Below are 19,972 nucleotides of genomic sequence, written 5' to 3' on the forward strand. Positions count from 1 at the left end.
TATCCATTTACACTGGGATTCGGCATCCCCAGGAGATCAAAAGAGTTAAAAAATGGCCAAAATGACACTTTTTGCCCCATAGCATTGATGCATCCATTAGATTTTCCTGAAACTTGGCCAAAATGTGGAGGCCATTGTTCTTAATATAAATTCAGTATGGGTGACCTGACATGCATTTTTGGATCTCTTTTTTTTCATATTACTCAAAAACTTGTTATCTATGTCTATATAGTGGTTTTCCATGGTGCTGAATTCAAATAGACATGTTTTAAGGCGTGAAACTGCACCGTTTTCCATTTTTTTCACTGGAATTTGGCATTCTCAGGAGCTCGAAAGGGGTCACAAATGCCCCCAAATTGCAAAAAATGACATTTTTTACCCCATAACTTTCGCCCCATCCATTAGATTTTTCCGGAACTTGGTGAAAATGTGAAGGGAACGTTGGCTCTTCACACTTCTCACATTCATCATTTCTTCACTGTTTTTTTGTGGCATCATCATACATGCAGCACCAGAGGGGGACCATGCATGCGCAGCTTGTTTTTCTGAAAAGAATCTTAACAATTACTTGTAATCCTTATAACACTCACTGATTTTTATGTTTTTAATTTCTATACTTAAGATTACAGTGATCAGTTATAAAAATTTATGTAAGATTCAATAATAGAATATTTAAGTTTTCTTTAAAGCCATTAATTCTACTTAAAATAAATTAAAATATATTTAAAAAAACAAAAGCAAACGCAGAAATATTGATACTTCTTTAGATATAATTATCAGTAAATACATTTAAATTTTATACAGATTTGTCAGTCAGTGTATATTTTATATTTTAGTGAAAACAAGTTGTTTTTATTTTCTTTATTTTAAAAGGTTATCTTTCAGAATATTGTTCATAATTAGCCTTTTGAATATTTATATGAGACAGAAATTTAAATACTTGGCAAAAGTCAAAGATTTTCTTTTCAAAATATCTAATCATTAACAAAGTACTTGGTAATTTTTTATTAAAATTTTAAAGATTACTTTTCTGTACAAAAAACAGTTTTCTGCATAATATAAAATTAAGATTGTATCTGCTTATTTTTATGTCAAAAAGCACACAAATTTCAATGTTTTCTTACAGAATTAGAATTATTTTAATAAATTTTCAGTTATACCTTTATTTATAATCGATATTCTGATATGAATCGCATTGTGCCTTTTTTATTCATACACACATGCATACACGCTTTTCAAGTTTATCTTAGAATGTCTTAAAAAAAATTTTATTTACACATTTAGAAAGTCTTAAAAATTGTTCCAAATAGTCTTAATATTTTATGCATTGCAGGTAGTGCAGTAAACCCGGGAGAATATGCTTCGTCAGGTATTGTAACAAAAAGAATAGATTTTATCTTGAGTACATGGGGTTTATCACTGTATGCATAATCATGCCTGTATGATACCCTTATTGCATGAATGTTGTCTTGTTAGTTTTTCTTATTCGTGCCTTTTTTCCCCCTCACTGAATTTAGTTTTTGTAGTTTTGCTTTATAAATATATTTTTAAATTCATTTGCATGTCATTTCTTTTCAGGAAATTGTAAAACGTTTTTTTAAATGATTTGGTGTTTGTGAAATTCACAATTTCTATTCACATGCATGTTTCAGTTTGAGAGAAATACTTGCACATGAGTGTTTTAGATAGAAAAATGTTCATTCCATCACAGAATATTAACTGACATGTCTAATAGAAATAAAGCTTAAGAAAGATCAAAACAATTAAGAATTGAACAATAGTGTTTTAAAAGATACAGGAAAAACTTAATATTTTGAATTTTAACAAAATTATATAAATTGGCATATTTCCTATTTATCCTGTTTCTGATTATCTAACAGTTTACTTAACTATTTAATTCTAACTGGTACAATTACAACTAAATACTATTGGATCAAATTAGGATTCATTAAATTTTTCATAATTTGTAAACATTTTTACAGTTCTTAAATATTCAATTTTAATAAAGTAATTCATGTTTGACTAGTTAACTGCCTTAACGTATACTATATAACTGATCAATACAGTACCTTGAATCATGTAATTCATATGCATATATATATATATATATATATATATATATATATATATAATCACGTTGACACACTGGTTCTCACCAGACCACCAAAGTTAAAGCAATGATGAGTCTGGACAGTACCAGATAGGTGACCATGTAGGAAGGCTAAGTACTGTATGTACCACAGAAAGACACAGAAATTTCCAGGTTGCTATCTAGAGGTGTGTTTAATTCACTGGGAAAGATGCACCCCCAGTCTTCGTTATCATCTAGGAGAAGGAATCTGCATCTAGAAGAAGGAAAAACTGATGTAAAATCCTGAGGTCTGCTGTCTTGTGGCAGCCATTGCCTTCACCACTATAAACAAATCCTGTCTGGATTTCTGAATTTAATTTAAGTTGTGGCAGAGCTCATGCATCATAATCGACAGGAGGGTCTATCATCATATATCCATAGACACAATTTTAAAAGATATATGTATATATTTGTATGTATATGGCACAACCTCAAATACATGGAAACTAAAAAATTAAGGTTTCTTATAAAAAGCACCTATGATATCATACCAACAGCAGTTCATGCCTGGGGGTTAACTACATCCGATCGATGCAAAGCATGTAGGGAAAACTACTAACTTCAAACATTTTCTCACTGGATGTGAGCATTCCCTAACAAGACACAATGAAGTATTGAAGCTGTGGAGATATATTACATGAGTGCCAATAAATCACCAGTAGAGCAATTCGTTTCATTAAAGAAGGAAATAGTCCAAACTCCATATGTAAAAATAGGCAGAGATTGTCATTGCAACAGTTATTGCATAAAAAATGAATGAATAACAAAAGTCTATTCCAAAGTTCATGATGTTGACCATCTTACAATTTATTCCTTTAATTCAGTTGACATTTACAATTCTTGACAGTATCTTGTTTCGTAGCACAAAATCATTCACTTAATTACTATATCAATCAAATACTCTCAAGAATTGTAAATGTCGACTGAATTAAAGGAATAAGTTGTAAGATGGTCAACATCATGAAATTTGGAATAGACTTTTGTCATTCAGTCATTATATTGCTCTGTAATTACATTGAGATTTTTAAATAAGGATTGGTATATATTATAAGGAAATAAAGTATATTTCCCAGAAATATATATATATATATATATATATATATATATATACATAATTTTAAAAGATTTATGCTTTTTAAAATGGAGGTGGAAAGACCTCTATTTTGTTTTCTTTATATAATCCGATTCATAGAGTGGGAAATGAGAGCAGATTTGATCAAACAGGGTTTTAAGACAGTTGATTTCTCAAAGTGGTGATCGTGCTCCATAATGTGAGAGAAAATAGCATTGAGTGTATTACTTGTCTTTATATCTCTCTTATGCTCATATAGTCTCCTATAAAGATAACGCTGAGTTTCGCCTATGTATATTTTACCACAATCAAGACAAAGTATGAAGTATACACAGGCTTTCATCTTGGATTCAGTGTTAGATTTAGACTTTCAAACTATATTCATGAGACAAAGAAAAGGCTTTTTCATATTTCTCCTCACTTATCAAAACCTATTATTCACAAAAATAATTTAGATACCAGATAAATTTAGAAAAGAATTCTGAATGCATATGTGTTAAAAAATCTTTCTTTTTTTTTGCTTTACACAAACTGTATATATGTATTTAATTTCCTAATTTACAAAAAATTAAACATGTTGCTCTCCTCTGTCTTAGTATATATATATATATATATATATCTAAACTCACCCTCTTGTCATTGATCATTTTTACTCTTGAAAAAGCTGCATATGATGCTTGAAAGGCTGAGCTTTGAGGTCTTTCCACTTCCATTTATAAAAACTATATAGTTGGATTTTTATCCCCTTCTTATAATCACATAAATTGTATATATTTCAAAAGGTTAGAAATATTTTTTACTTTCATACAATCAGTGGACAAAGATATTTAATTCAAAATGTAGTTACAAATACAATGTGTCATCCTTAATAATATTGGTGTTATATTTCATATAACACACAACAAATATGCAATATATATTTAAATACATAAATTGCAATTTTTTGATTATGAGAGATATGTATTTCCATTTGAAGAACTAGCATGAAGTAGTAATCAATATATTTGTTATATATTACACATGTATTGATTTCACCTAAAAAAAAATTATTCAAGCATTTTTGTTACTAATTTAATATCAAGTCTGTAATATTTTTTTAAATAAAATATATCAATAAAATAGCAAATAATGGAATATGATTTTTGCTAATACATTGCTATTTAAATAACTAATTTTGAATTTTATATTTATTGAATAAAGATACTGAATATTAAATCATATTTAATTTATTTTTTTTTTAATAAAATGATAATCCAGACATTTCACTGTAAACTGATCATTTTGCATGTGAAAAAAGTGTGGAAAATTGGCATAAGTCATTTTATACAAATATAAAACCAAATAAGAAAAAGAGGGGAAAAAACATAACTAATTATAATAAACACCTAGTTTTTACTTGCTTTTACTAAGGAAAACTAATCTGTAGTAGAATAAGATTGAAAATAGATGATCAGAATTAAAGCTACCAAGACAAAGAACCATTCGTTTAACAATTACAAGAAACCTTTACAAGCATTATCATGGTTGATAGTACACTTCCCCAGAGTCCAACATTTAAATTCTTAGGCGTGACGTTCTCAGACAACATGAATTGGAATAAATACATAGAATATACTGCCAAATCTATTGCAAAGATGGTAGGCTGCTTCTACCTAGTTTAAAACCGTTTTAACACTAGCCAGTATCCTATATCTATAATGCCACGATTCATCAGTGCATGAAGTATTGTTGCGACATCAGACTATTGCACCAACCACTAGCCTCTCCCTTTTGAACAGCGTAAAAAGGAATTTCTAACCAAATAGGTTTTGACCTCCACACCTTTATTTTATAAGTACTTTCACAGGATGTCCTCAGATGAACTTTCTGCGCTTGTGTCCCCTCAATGTACGTACTCCAATCTACTCAATTAGCAGCAGAACTCTAAACCCCTTCTCTAGAGGTCCTTAGATGCTGGTAGCTTTTCTATTCTAACAGCTTCTTTATTCAACCACTAGCCTTTGAAATTTCCTTCATGCTCTGTTTCCCCAAATCCAACAAGATCTAAAATTTTAATATAACATGAACATATTGCTGCCCAATTCCCATCCCAATTTGCTCAGCCATAGAAGTCCTGTTCCTACCATTGTAACTCCTTATATTTCAATGGCAATATGTCTTGCTTGGAGAAAAAGAAAAATTAAATCATTTTAATGGCTACACCATTAAAATGATTTTAAAAATTTTCTGAAATACATTTAATGCATGCATAAAAAAAAAGAATCTTTAGTTCAAAGACTGTCTGGTACTATAATCAGAAAGTGATTGGAGATATTTAAAACTAACTTATCTGTATGAATTTTAGGATATAAGATATAGAAACAATATTTGAATTTCTTGTTGCATAGTCTTGTACTGTTATTTTTAGTTTAATTAAAAAAAACTATTAATTTATAGAAATATCCAATTAGTTTTTAGTGGAAGGAACACATTGCTTTCAACATTTCTAAATGTATACTATATACTTGAAAATAATCATGAACATGTTTAAAATATAAATCTTTTTGCTAATATTCTATAATAAACTTTGTTGCATGTTAGTTGGAATGGGCATTTTGGAATGTCTTTGTTGCCTGCTGTGTTGTTTTAACGCTTGTTCCATTTCTAATCTCTTTTTGTTTCCTGTCTACTACCTGGCAACACCAGAGAGTGATATTGATAAGGAAAATGACAGAGAGTCTACTGGTATGTTTCTACCCTGTTTTCTCCTGCTTACGGGTACCGCTTCTCTTGGCTGGCTTTGGGTTTTTACTTACAGTTGTTGTTTTTCTTTTTTTTTCTTTAGGAATACAGTTCTCGATAGTAACTATTTTTTTAGTAACCGTCTTTTTGGTATTTCTTTTTCTTGTGTTTTTCTTTTATGGTATATCTCATGTGCTTATTGATATGTAAATGCTAAAACATTAATGATTGAAAAAATGGTGTCATTTACGGATTTTTTTTAAAAGGTTTACAACAAATGCAGGTAATGCTAATATCTGTTGCATAAATTCAAGAAAAGTTTGCTTGATAGTGTTGAATAATCCAGATCCCCGGGAGAGTGACAACAAACAAAAGTCGATCATTTGTATGCAAGGCCCGGGAGATGACATCAAAGGAGGGTCAAATTCTAGGACACAAAATCCCTGGTCAGCGAGTGACCACATTTTTTTAAAAACAATACAAATTGGAATATTGACATCATCTGGGCCATTTCTGTTTTCAATGACAGATTGACAAGTCTATTGGCATGCGTGACGGGGTTGGTGGTGGTGAAATGTGTTGCTAACACCCTCTCGTGTTGCTATTTCGACTCTGTCTCTCGACTTCCTCTCTGTCTCACTTTGTATCTGTTTTTATTTTTATTTTTATTATTTTTATTTTTTATTTCTATTTCTATTTTTATTTTTATTTGGCCCAGATGATGTCAACATTCCAATCTGTATTGTTTCAAAAAGTGTTGTCACTTGCTGACCAGTCGGGTTTTGCGTCTAAGAATTTGGCCCTCCTTTGACATTATCTCCCGGACCTTGCATACAAACTTATGATCGACTTTTATTTGCTATTATTCTTCTGGAGATTTGGATTATTCAACATTAGTACAAAATTTAGATCTTATTACTAATCTAGAAGATCACTTTCTTTCATATTAACTTTTGTTGTAAAAATAGTTAATTCCATTCTATCATAACCCTTCTCTTTTTTTCTTTTTTGGACAATCTAATGAGTGTATACAAATTATATTCCAAAAGCTTAATGACTAAAGTTTTACTTAACAAAACAAATGATAAACATTCTCTTCAAAATCCTTGCTTTTTAATTCAATCACAATAGTTAATACTTTAAGTATAAAAATGTCATAAAGAGGCAGGCCTACAGAAAGGAAATGATATCAAATTTATTTAGGTAGCACAATTAATCACCAAATTATGACAGTTCAAAGTTTGTTTAAAATTAGAAAATTTGCTGTCTTGTGTGGTAAGCCAAATTACACAATCTAAGTGAAAAATCCTTATGAATGTAGTGCTGATTTGGTAAATTAATCACAATGGAAGCAATAATTACTGATCAATAAGTGTAAACATCGGACAAAATCCATTTACTTTCATTAAAAAAAAGACATGAAAGCACAACTTTGTTCTTATAAGATTCACTTCAACAGTTAACACATTAAATCTTTATAATGACTCCTAGGAGCACAGTAGATAGATCAAGCTAGATTTTTCTTTAAAACATAAATCAATAAAAAAAAGATTTGAACCACGTAAAAACAGACAGAAACACAATTTGATAATAGGGCAAAAATTAATTCACTCAAGTTTTCAGTTTCTTTTTTTTTTTGTGAAACACAACTATATTAAGTATTGATGAGTGGCCCTTTTTCTTTAAGATTGGACTGCTTTTATATGCAAGAGGTACAATATGGCTAATATTGTTAAAAAACACAAACATAAAAAAAATTAATTGCCTGTTACTGAAAATAGTAACCCGACTTGAAGTAGCATAGAAAAAATAGAAAGAATTATACATTCATAAAGAAAAAAAATATATATTTTGTTTACATCCAAATTTTATCAAATAATTCTAAAAAATGTTCTCTCATGTTGAAGGGAATTTCATAATATTTTCATATACTAAACTGTTAGAATAACTTCTAAAGATGTTTATCTGGCACTTGTTTTTTTGTTGTTTTTTTTATAACAAATTGTTTAACCTTGTCAAAACTACTTTTGAAATTTGTTAGCTGAGGGTTGATTACTAAGCAACAATTTTTTTACTTTGTGAATATTGTCTCGATTTCTAAAACTGATTTATATTTTTGCACTGCTGAATCAGGAAATAGCATCCAAGTTGATTTGAAAAATCGATTATATGGCAATATTAGCTGATTTTTGTCAACACATATCAATCTTAAATATATTAAAAGAAAACATATTTTGCCAACAACACATACTGATTACCTGGTAGAAATATTGATTGCTGTAAATTGAATAGTCAGCATTGATAAAGTTAAGTACATGTAAATTGCATATTACTTTACCATTACTTCAGGGCTTAAACCTTTGTTTCTTCGAACTACTGGAATTCTAAGCAGCAGGGAGGTCTCTCTTCAGATTCCAGCAGTAGTCAGCCATAATAACGGCGTTCTACCGACCTTGATTCCTAGTTTCCATCTTTACCAGGTTCTGATGGACCAGCCTGGTTGTCACACAAGTTCTCAGGAAACCAATCCATCTGTGAAAATAGGTAGCTTGACTAATTGACGCTTATGTTGCAACCCAGGTTTCTGAAAGCATTCAGCATGTTGTTGACAAGTTTTTTAGTTTCTGACCTTACCTAAGAAAGTTCTTCGCTGCTAGAACAAATGCCTTCCATGTTTCTAGTTCTGATTCCTTCATTGAGTTTTTGGATCTCTGAACTGTCAGATCTGAAGTCTGTCAAAGATGCCAGTTTTCAACTTTTCCATGGTCAATCCTGGAAAAGCCTAACACCAGCAAGTAAAGCAGTCACCATCTTTGCCCACAGCCTTGGTGAACTGAACAGAGCTTGATGTGCAGCAGTGAGAAGAGTATCCACCAGAGTTGTTTATGACATCCCTTTCTTTGCAACCCGACAGATTCTTACCGCACAGGCCAGTCCTCCTTCATGTATGCTAAGCATTAATTTTTGGAAGATTTCAAGATTTTATGACTTCAAACTGATCCCTTTTGGACATAATCACCCAAAACTATCAAACCTGAATATTTATTGTCAAAGCAATTATTCAACACGGCATTTTACTCCCACCAATTTCTTCTAAAATGCTCCACACATGCGTACATGTGAACATAAACGTAAAAAAAAAAAAACATGTGGCAATAGCTTAAAAAACTTGACCTGATTGACAATGATTTTTGAATTCGGCATACCAGATTCGTTTTAAATCAGCTGAAAAAACAGACGACAAATTTGTTGACTGGTGTTATTTGTATTATTGTGACTACTTTCTATTCTTGTTGTTCACTCAATATTTTAGCCTCCATTAGCCTCATATTTTATCACCTCCAACCTTTTTTCATGTACCTCTCGATTTTGTATAGAATTTTGTGCTAATAAAATGCAAGATGAGAACAGCAGTCAGAATAATCTAAGTTTCAAAGCTAGTTCACATGCTTTGAATGTTTAAGTAAATACTGAAAATATGTACTTGGTATACTATATTACATTTTTACCATTTGTTGTACATTTAACTGATATTTTCCATAACTTTGAAAATCAACCATGCATTCATAATTCTAATCTTCAGCCTGGTTGTTTTCATTTAACATTTATCCTGTTATGTTTTGGTTTTGCTTTAAGTAATTTAAGTAAAAATTATTTCTTATATATTGGAGTTTTAAATTCTTGTTTTTCCTCATTTTCAATCACTTTGTAAGGTATCATCTCATAAATAGAGGCCATGTCACAAATTCTAACAAAGACGGAGGCCTGTAAACCATGTTGCCATCGAACTTGGCTTTCACCTTTTCTTTTATTAATTGAATGTTTAGTGAATAGCATAGCACTCATTGATTAACTTTGTTATTTAACAATCTTTGATGCTGTTGACTACTCCCATTGTATAACCCTGTAGAGACGAATTATGGTTGCCTTCGATCTGTGAAGATCTGTAGTCTTGGATCTAACATGCTCTGATATCTTTAATATCATCACCTTTGTTATTCCCTAAATCTATCACAAAATTAATATCGAACTCTGGTAGGTTTAATTTTGTCTTCATATCTGCAGGGATGTCAAGCCTGCTATATTCAAGAACAAATCTCCTGGGCACACCTGCTGAAGTCAGAAATGGTGATAAGAGTGACTGTCTAGTTATACCAAAGGATCCTGCATGCCATACACTAGGTTGAAGGCCACTTCTCCATAATTTTGTCAAGTCAACTTATCAAAACCTAGCATTTTATATGAATAAAAAAAATAATTTTAATTTAAGAAAAAAAATCTTACACTAATCACTTTCAAATCACCTTGAATCAGATATGCTGGCACAACTGGTATCTTCCAGAATTAGTTTCTTGTTTGTTAGTAAAATTTAATGAAAATTTATTATTTCCCATGGGCTTTCATGAGGAAATGTAAAAGACTGAATAAATGGATTTAAATGAAAATTTATGTAAACGATAAAAAATAAATAAAAAATGTTAAGTCTAAGTTAAAAATGTTTCTTCAGTATGTCATTTCTATTTAACAAAAAAAAAATGTTGGCATCATTGGTGATTTCTAATAATTTCTTCAAAAGAAACCCTTTCTATTCCTTAGGTTCATCAGATTAAGATAATCTTTTCTGGGACAGTTTTTATTTTAGAACTGTATCAGTGCTGAATGCTGCTAAACATTTTTTTTTCTCCAGTACTTCATTGTGATGTCATCAGTGGGGGTTCCTATCTTTACTTTGTATAATTATACTAGCATGGATACCCAGCATTGTCGATTTTCAAACCAACTTTGAAGATGGCATGATGTGGCTCTCTTAAAACTGTGGCCGGTTGAACTGTGCCCTCAAGCATTGAACAGTTCGGATTTGCATTTTGAGGGTGCTGGCAATGGTCCTGTTATCATAATTTGAATCAATAGAGAGCACAAGTTGTACAGTGGCATATCTCCAATCTTGCTCATTGAACGTTGCGTCACTTTCAGATATGATAGAAGGCTCCTATGGGTCTTGGAATTTGTACACAACTGGCCAACTAGTAGATGGTCTGCAACAAAAAAAGAAAACTGGTTTTCATCAAATGGAAATAGAATCATGTTATCTTTTCTAGGGCGACAATTTTATTGTTCCATCCTGTTACTTCCAGAATCTGAAATTTTTTCTCAAAATGTACTCGTGATAAAATATCCTTTTATCCAAGGCATTAACTGATACATATCTGAATCTATGAAATGATGGTTCAACATGTAAATAATGTAGATATTGGGGTGAAATAACTTAACAATTCAGCTTAAAAAATTCCAATTTGGTATACTCTTTTTTTTAGTAGTTTTATTTTCAACTTTTCTTCTTTTTTTCCCTGCCCAAAATTCAATTTATTTTTAATATATTTAATTATATGTTATCCAACAAATTGACACCAATTTAAAGTCATTATTTCAATCAGAAATGTGACATGTTCAGAGATGGTTCTGATTATTTAAAAGCGTTTATATATATTGGATTATAAATGGTTTTGCATGGTTTAGGTTCATTTTTACATTATTCTTCTGTATGGATTCTGTGTTTTTTTCTTTTCTACGTTTTAATGTGCATTGTTAATCCAACCAGTAATGCAAATTTATTTCCACTATATATATATATATGCACACTCATTTCCCCCCCACCACTAAAAAAGGTTTGTATATAAATGTTTGAAAATGATAGTTGCTTAGCATGTCACTATTATTATTTAAGGGCCTACATGTTTCTATAACAATCTAGCCTTTTTGCATTTGTTATAATTTGTTTCTGTTGAAAAATTGTTTTGATAATAAAATAAAACATTGACATAATGCTATAAAAATAGCTAAGAAATGTGATTTTAATGAAAATGTACACTTTGATCTTATTAAAATTGGATAATTAGTATATTTATACAATTTGAATTTTTTTGTTTTAGCAGATTGGATTTAATTGCTATCCCAATATATCACATCATTTATTAGAGCGCCATGATATATTTGTCATGCTTCTTGAAAACAGTAGCATTTCTTCTGAAATGTGTTTATAATAGATCCATCTAACAATTATACACAGCATCAACTTTTGTGAATAAAGACCTGATGAATAAATCAATTTCCCCCATAATCTCTTTTAAAATAACTTTGCAATTACTAAACAAAAAAATGGAGAGAAATGTTACATTTTCAAATGAATAAAAGAGTAGGCAAACTAAAAACTTTGTCTTTTTGGATGGAAAATGTATTTTCCTTTAAACAATCGACTTGTACTCATCAAAATTACCTTTATTTATGCTTTTCAGAATAGACCCTTGTTTATGGGATGATACATAAGTGTTTAAAAATAAGAAAAAAATGAGAATGAAAAAAAAAACTAACATGAAAATAATTCCTCAGTTTATTTAGAAGAAAGTGTTTATAAATGTGAAAGTGTTGTAGTAAAAGCAAAAACACAGGAAGAGTATTTTAATTTTTTTAAATAATAATAATAATAATAATAATAAATAACCATGTTCACACTTTTTAGGACATTGAAATTAACCAAAACAGATTCTATAGTTAGTAGTTTGCTCAGATTTCTTAGCATCACCAGAAATTTGTTTTAGGCAACTTTTCAGCTTTTAACTGTCACAAATGAATTTTTTTTTAATAAATTGTAATTTTGAACTGCAGGACTCAAGAAAAAAAAAATTACCCCAAAACAACTTTAATCATCCTGAATCACTTAACAAAACATTAAAAAACCCATGAATTTAAAATTAAAAATATTTTTTATACTTAACTAGCAGGCAGCATTGTCCAGTCGTAAAATATGCATCAATATGATATTTTCTTTAATGCAGATTTCATTTATTATATTAGACCCAATGATTTTAAAGATTTAAAAAAAAAAGTCTTTTGTGCCACCACTCAGAATTGAAACCAAAATATTTAGCTTACAATTTACTTTTTCCTTTGATGTTAATGCCTCAGCTATGAAGACATGTTTGCTGCAAGGCTAAAAATTAAAACATGAACTAATAGCTGTTACGTTATGCATGCATATTTGTAATGCCATCATTCGACTTTCACCTGGCAAATTCTATTTCTTTAATTTTCACCAATTGCACCAATTTCCCCCGGCTAAAACCCAAATAAAAAGTTTTGCCTGTGTAAGAATACATATTAATATATATTAAGTTTCATGTCTGTACACACAACTTTTTAAACAAATATATATGCGCATACATAAATATATTTAGAAAGAGGTTTGTGTTTACTATAATGTTTTTATGCAAATATCACGCAAGTATAAATCGTAGAATATCTGCATGAATATAATTACACGTAATAGTTAACTAAAGATGATCATCCCATAAGAAAACCGAAAAACTAATAGGGAATTAATTAAAACTAATGTTTAAAAGAATATGCAAATTAGATCTTTTGCAGATGAATGTAATTCCACGATCCATATATAACAAATTTGTATTTTCTTTTTAAATAAATAGAAAAAAAGGTTTTTAATATGAACATCAATACACACACCAAAAAAAAAAATTTATATATTAATGTATTTTTTCATTTCGTTTTTTTTTAAATTATAACAAATGCTTGTAAATTCATAAGTTGAATATTATAATTATGAATTAATATTATCTTAAAAAAATGGATTAAATCAACTTTTAAGATATTTAAATAATCTCCCTTGAATCAGTATTGAAATATTGGACTAAATACTTACACTTTTTGTTTCTGTAGGAGCATAAATACACTAAAATAGTAGAAGAAAATTAAGTAATCATACTGCATGTAGACATTGTACAAATTTAACTAAAAACAAAATAGACAATGTAGCTTTAAATAAATTAACAAGCATGCTAATTTAAACACATGGATAAAACCTCTTTACCACTTTGACAGTCACTAAGATCTTTTTAGTTTAAAAACAAAGATTTGATTTTAATTGAGAAAATTAGCCAATGAAATATTTAGGCTGCAATGAAATGTGAAAGTATATTGAAAGAGTAAATCATGCACATATGTATTTGATATGTGTATTTTTTTTTTTTTTTTACTGTTTAGCTAACATATTTAGAACTCCAATCTCTATCAGAAAGTTATTTATGTTTAAACTTTGATGGAGTTATTCTCTCCAAAACCATCCAATGATTTTTAACAGTACTAGCACTAAATTGTCCTGTTGACAGCTCAACTTCATCTAAATGCTTTTGTAGAATAGGTATATTCATTCAGGATTAATGCTCTATTGGCCAGCAAGGAGTTTCTTTTTTTTTGTTTTTGGTAGCATTCTTCACACTGTTCAATCAGATAATATGGGAAGTTTTAATGGAACTAGAGGAGTTGAAATCCGAACACAGAATGAGTAAATAAAAAAATTATCTTTGTAAACCAATGAAGAAAGGAAAACTCTCACAGTATATCCATTGTTAAAACACTATATTAGCAGTAAGTTTTGTTATGAAATCGGATTAAAAGAAAAAAAAAATTAACTGAAAATGATACACAAATTTAGATAGATTACAGATGAACTGGGAAAATTAAAAAGACAAAGCTTTCTTTGGTGAAACAAGTTAACCTTCTCTCTTTCTTATATAATTTGTTTTTAAGAAAATATTGAAATTTATTTAACTGATCCTTATCACAGTAAATTCTTCAGTTATAAAGAAAAGTGATTCAGGCTGACTGTCTTTAAAAAAAAAAAAAAAAAAAAACAAGAGGTAAATTCATGCTTATTGAAATTTCTTATTAAAATAAAATTAAAAAAAACAAACAAAGCTATTGGCTTTAATCAGCGGAGAACCTACATTTCTGACAAGTTTGTCTGTTATTATGAAAATGTTTATATGTAGCCTTGTAATGCGCAGACACAAGTCTTCTACGTCTATTTAAATTTTTATGGGTCCCTGACTCTGGATGCATAGTTATTGGTACAGAGGGGGATAGGAATGACTTTTATACAAAATACTTATATTAATTATAACTCACAGCATCACACTGTCCACACTTTGTGATAAATCCTAATAAAATTACTGATTTTGTGAAGTTTTCATAAATATTGGCCTTCTCTGCTTCGCCCTGTGTATGTGTTTAATAACGGATTAAATTTTTTTAAAGTAAACCTTGCATAGACATATTCTTTATTTTATAAATGGATAATCCTTTACTGTACTAATTTTAGTCAATTCATACTCCAAATCTTAAATGTTTATTTTAAAAACAAATACATTAACATTTAACTTTTTAAAGGTTTATAAATTAAGAGAAATCTTGCATAGATTTTTTTTAATAACATTAAAATATTAACTTGCATAAGTTATTAAAATATACTAACAATCAATTTTAAATTATTTAAAGCCATTTGTTAAGAAAATCAATAAAAATACCTTTAATTTTGAAATTTCTTAAATAAAGGTTAGCTTATTTCTTAAAAATCATACTAAATTCCTCAAAATATTCCATGTTGTAGAAATTGTAAAATAAATTTAATTATTTACAAGTAATGTACATCGTTAGAAACTAAAAGATTTGTGTTCTGTTACAAATCTTTGTTTCTAACATGGTGTATATTAATTCAAATTCTAATGTCTATACACATTAATATTTCTTGATTTCTATTTCAGTTTTACTTTGTATAAGCCTTTACTTCTAATTGTATAATATTTTTTATTCCATGAAAACTTTCGCTAACATTAAGCTTTTCTCAGTTGAAGAGCCTATGAATAATCATGATTTTTTTCTTCTTTTATTTGCTTCCATCAGTGAGTGACAACTTTTTCGGTAAGAAGCTTGTCTCCAGTTGTTTGCTTTCAAGCATTTCAGCACTTGTATATTTTAGGAGCTTTCTTTTCTCTTTCCAGTTTTTCAATCTTAGCTGTTATTTTTGTATTATTCAAGTCTGTGTAAGGAAATATTAGTCTTGCAACAAGGATTGACAGGAGCATTCATTTTGCAATTTTCACTATAGATTCTTTTATTTTGAAGTTTAAATGCTGTTCCAAGGATTTTCACTTTTGTAATTTTGCTATTTTTTTTAACAATATTATCCAATTTTATAGAATATTTCTGTTACAAGCATTTCTGTGTTAAAAACAGGTGTCCAGTTATTGTATTAACTTTAATAAGATGCTTTGTGATTAAGTTTTTGTTAATTTCATTCAATATAAATTGACTTTTTTTTTTTTTTTGCATGATAATTACTACTGCATTTTGCAATTAAAAAAGAATTACTAAACAATTTGTTTGTAAAATCGCTTTTGATGTCAAATAATCAGCATATTTTGTTTTCCTTCGAACAATAAAAATGTCATGGAATTATTATTGCTATTGTAAAATTAGTACCTTTTTAAATGTAACAATTTTTTTATTTAATCAAAACAAATGTTTAAAGTTTTGATTTTTTTCTGCATACTATTATTTTTTAAAATCATGTTGGAATGCTTAATTACCTTAATACATTTTACAATGGGAAGATGATCTGAAAACTTGGCATAATAAATAATCTCTTATATAATTTATACAATTTCTATGAGATTAGAAATAACATTTTAAGAAATGCACCAACTTGCATTGGTTGAATTAAATTTGTTATAAAGAACTCATTTTAAGCATTTTGTTGCATATATTAAGATATTTGTGTACAGCTAAGCGAAACAACAATATCCATAAAAAGACAAAAAATAGCATAACTAAGATATTTCGCTCACATCTATTTTGGGACAAGATGGTCATGCAACAGAAGAAAAAAAATTTAGATCTTTGGGTTCAAGTATGCAGATTCAATGAACAAGAGGGAAATTGGGACTCTTTTTCAAGATACCTGTAAAATGAAGATATACAATGAACACTCTATGAAAGAATAGAAGACCAACAGAGAAGGTTTATTTTATAAAATAGTATAAAGAGCTATAAGATAAGCAAGTGACAGGGATGAGTTTCTTAATAAATATGCAGCCAGACCAAGCAAAGAATATAAAAACATCAGCCTGAGAGAAAGAAATGGTCTGAACTTACAATTTGCTGATATGCTTTCAAAATTCATAAGACTAAAAGTTCAACCGACTGGAAGAGCCGAAATAATTTTCATTTGTTTTGCTTAATGTGCCTGTATTACCAATTTGTATTTTCCAATATGTCATTTGCATTCAGCAAGATATATTCAAGTTGTTTTAAGATGGTATCTGTATCAGTACCAGATGATTTAGTAATTTCTAGTATGCAGGGTTTTTGCATGTCCTTCCATCATTGTTGTGAACAGCAAGATTTGTTGTGTTCGTAACAATTTCCCCTATTATTTCCCTTTGTTTTTTTTTTTGTTTTTTTTTTTTTTCAATAGCAAAAAGGGGTTGCGCTGACCCATGTATCCATGGGAAGGAAGGCAGGCCATGTACTTTCTAGCCTCCTTTCCTTCTGCAAGTGCCATGTTTTCAAGTATAAAAAAATGTAAAAAGTAGAAGGGGTAGAATTAGGCACACTGCAATATACTTTTTTCTAGCCCTTTTGTTATCCCTTTCTTTCTCTCAAAGTGAGAAACAAAATTTAAACAGAATATATTTTCACTTGGTGATATTTGATATAAAAGAAAAGTAATCTACTTTTGAGATTACATTATAATGCCAAGCATCCTTGAGCCATTTTTACAACTACAATAATCGATAAATTCTAGTTCTGCCAAAGGTTGTTTTAATTATTTTAACTTAAAGTTAAAATATGAAAAAACAAAAAAGCAAAACATTTGTAACTGCTTTATTATCATAAAATATTATGCTAATCATAAAAAATCTCAGGTCTTCCTTGTCAAACCTTGTTGTTATTGTGAATTTTTGTGGTTCTTTTTTTGTTGGGCTTTTTTGTGATGTATTATTATTGTACCTTTTTTTTCTTACCAATGTTTTTTTTTTTAATATTTTCAAACTTGTTTTTGTTGGCACATGCTTTTCATATTAACTTTCAAACTTCCTGCATGATTTTTTCTTTGCTTTGAACTATATTCAATGGTTCACTTTGTACTGGCTTTACCCAAAAACATCTCCCAAGTATTTTTATCCAATATTTTTCCAAATATTTTTTAATTAAAAATTAAATAATTTAAAATATGCAATTTTTTTGTTTTGTTTTTACAATATTACAGTAACGCTTTCAATAGTTTCTCTTTATAGAATTAGTGGAAGACTTTTTATTACAACATTTTAGAACTTTTGTAATATGGATACATCAGAAGAATTACATATAATTATAGATGGATAGATATAACACATGTAAAAAAAATAGTTTCTAAATATTCAAAATAATGTTACTTATATACATAAGCATACATGAAATATGTCAGTTAAAAATAAGATAATAGAAAAACTTAAGAAAATACTGGAAAATTTTTAACAAAAAAAAGAAAAATTTTTCATTTTAGAAATTTCACTAATATTTGCAGTGCAGATACAACTGCCATTATCAGAAGTTTTGTTAGTTAATCTTATTGGTGTCATACCAGCATGAAATTGTTAATTTTTTTTTAATTAAAATTCTACGTGATTATTTTCCATAAATTTTGGTGTGCAGTAATGTTTTTCAGTAATAAGTAAATATTTCCTAATGTTTCCTGTTATTTTCAATGGCCATATTTCACTCGTACAGAAGCAATCAGAAGAGTGACAATGAGAAATTCTTGAATACTGAGTTATGAAAATTTACAAATTGCAGAAACAGTATATGTCCAGCTACATATACAAAAGAGGTTGTCTGGTGGGCTTTGCATAAACAAGAAGCAGCAAGTTAGCGAAGGTTCTTAAACAGTGTACAGAAATCTTCAATATCATTTTAGAATTAACATATTTAGTAACATTAAAGTAAGGGTACATCAAGTACAGAAGTCTGTTGTTTTTCATGCGTATTAAAAGCACTGTTTCAGTTTCATCGGAAAAGAATGCTGCATGGTAATGATGTACTTGCCTATGAAACAATTGATGACCTACTTTTTAAGTTACCCCCGTCCCCCCAAAAAAAAATTCTGATGTTATTTTGTTAAAAATTTATCAAATCGCTATTATGAATTGTTTTAGCGTAAAATAGTTTCACTTTTGCGCAAATTGGGGCAGTTAATTATATAATTAACAAGGTTGTGAACATTAGTATGTAATCTGAATTCTACTCAGAAAAGCTGACATTATTTACTGAAAAAAATAATCATCTCATTATTCTGACTACTCGTGTCATCTTGGTTGTTCACAACTTTTTAGCCAATCTTTCTTCATCTGGAACTTGAAAACCTTGTTCTCATTCTGTCAGCAATGAATAGTAGAGTGCTAATTTTGTTATTTTTAGTAATTGCTGTAGTAAAGAAGACTTAGAACTGATTGCTAATGTTACACTGGATGTTCATGAATTCTAAGATAATTTCTACAGCAGCTAATGTACATTTTCATAACAATAGTGATGAAAATATACATTAGCTGCTGTAGAAATTTGACATCTTTGTTGTGTTAAGAATGCTTGTTTTTGTTTTGTCTTATTATTGGAGTAGGTTATGTTTTTTTTATATTAATTAAAAGAGATGAATGGGAAAGCATGTATTCATTTCTTCTTTTTTTTTTTTTTACACTGATCTTGGAACAAAAATTAAATGTATTTGAATTTTTTTTAATAGAAAAATGTCCTTTTATAAAATATAAAATTGGAAGTATGTATTTTTCACAGTTCATGCATATTTTGCATTTAACAAAACCATATATCATTTAAATAGCTTAAAATAAATTGTTATTGTATGTTATGCCATTGTTATTGCATAATAATAAACTTGATAATCTAACATTGATTAACTTGATTGAAATTTCTCTATTTGGACATTTCAATTTGTTATGGTATATTTTTTGTTAATTCCATAATCAAATCATTTTGTTAATTCCATAATCAAATCATTTTTGGTACTCTTGTATAATTTGACCCGGATTCTTGGGAATTCCTGTGACGCATGGATCAGGTGAGACTGACAATAATCAATTTAAGTTGAGCATTGTAACAGACACAGGCTAATTTAAAAACAAACCAACCGGGGGGAAAAATAC

The 19,972-nt window shown here is 29.0% G+C and overlaps 1 protein-coding gene across 30 annotated transcripts in view; it reads left to right on the forward strand.

Moving 5' to 3' along the window:
* The window catches only part of LOC145268208 (C-Jun-amino-terminal kinase-interacting protein 4-like), a 405,923-nt gene that overhangs the window by 250,874 nt on the left and 135,077 nt on the right, over positions 1-19,972 (forward strand). For 18 of the 30 annotated variants that reach the window (XM_080123500.1, XM_080123502.1, XM_080123481.1 and 15 more), the window contains 3 exons: positions 1,334-1,369; positions 5,889-5,927; positions 15,678-15,695. In XM_080123500.1, coding sequence (XP_079979626.1) covers positions 1,334-1,369; positions 5,889-5,927; positions 15,678-15,695 — 93 coding nt within the window. The remainder of the gene's footprint in view (positions 1-1,333; positions 1,370-5,888; positions 5,928-15,677; positions 15,696-19,972) is intronic. The other 12 variants (XM_080123505.1, XM_080123484.1, XM_080123504.1 and 9 more) reach the window with 5 other exon arrangements.

This window comes from Euprymna scolopes, chromosome 43 (assembly GCF_053919585.1).
Source record: "Euprymna scolopes isolate OS-2025 chromosome 43, ASM5391958v1, whole genome shotgun sequence".
Taxonomy (NCBI): domain Eukaryota; kingdom Metazoa; phylum Mollusca; class Cephalopoda; order Sepiida; family Sepiolidae; genus Euprymna; species Euprymna scolopes.